General features: G+C 36.1%; 1 protein-coding gene across 1 annotated transcript in view; it reads left to right on the top strand.

Moving 5' to 3' along the window:
- Positions 55-642, top strand: part of LOC107607865 (transport and Golgi organization 2 homolog) — a 2,414-nt gene continuing 1,826 nt past the window's right edge. The window contains exons 1-2 of the mRNA XM_021106782.1: positions 55-340; positions 420-606. Of these exons, the coding sequence (XP_020962441.1) occupies positions 258-340; positions 420-606 (270 nt within the window). The 5' untranslated portion in view covers positions 55-257. The remainder of the gene's footprint in view (positions 341-419; positions 607-642) is intronic.

Raw genomic sequence — 642 nt, 5'->3', positions numbered from 1 at the left:
TCTACTCAACCTCGATCATAAATGCTTGTGTCCGAAGTTGTGCAAGTGTAACAATGCTGCGTTCAATTTAGCTACTTATTATTAGCTTTTAATAATGGATGAAATTTTTTGCCAACTTAGCAAGGTAACTTGATGTAATAATTAAGAATTGAATATGTGCATGGAAAATTAGTTGAATGTGATGCTCTATATATATATATGTATGCAAGCGATGTAAATTGTTATGTCTTCTATTCAATAATATTCATCACAGAACAATGTGTATAGCTCTGTTTCTTTGGCAAGCACATCCACTGTACCCATTTTTTCTTTTGAGCAACAGAGATGAGTACCATAATAGGCAAGTTTAATTAATTTGGTTTCTTCTTTTATGGAATTATATATATTGTTTTACTTATGGATATATGAATATGATGAAGGCCTACGAAGGCAGTGTCATGGTGGGAAGATTGTGATGATATTGTTGGAGGAAGAGACGAGATAGCAATGGGGACATGGTTGGCTTCTTCAAGAGAAGGAAGAGTAGCTTTTCTTACCAATGTTTTGGAACTCCATACCCTCCCTGAAGCCAAAAGTAGAGGAGAGTTACCCCTCCTATTTCTAAAGGTGAGGACTCACTCACAGAACACGCGCACGCATAGA

This window comes from Arachis ipaensis, chromosome B07 (assembly GCF_000816755.2).
Source record: "Arachis ipaensis cultivar K30076 chromosome B07, Araip1.1, whole genome shotgun sequence".
Lineage (NCBI taxonomy): Eukaryota > Viridiplantae > Streptophyta > Magnoliopsida > Fabales > Fabaceae > Arachis > Arachis ipaensis.
This window is presented reverse-complemented; position numbering and strand designations above follow the sequence as displayed.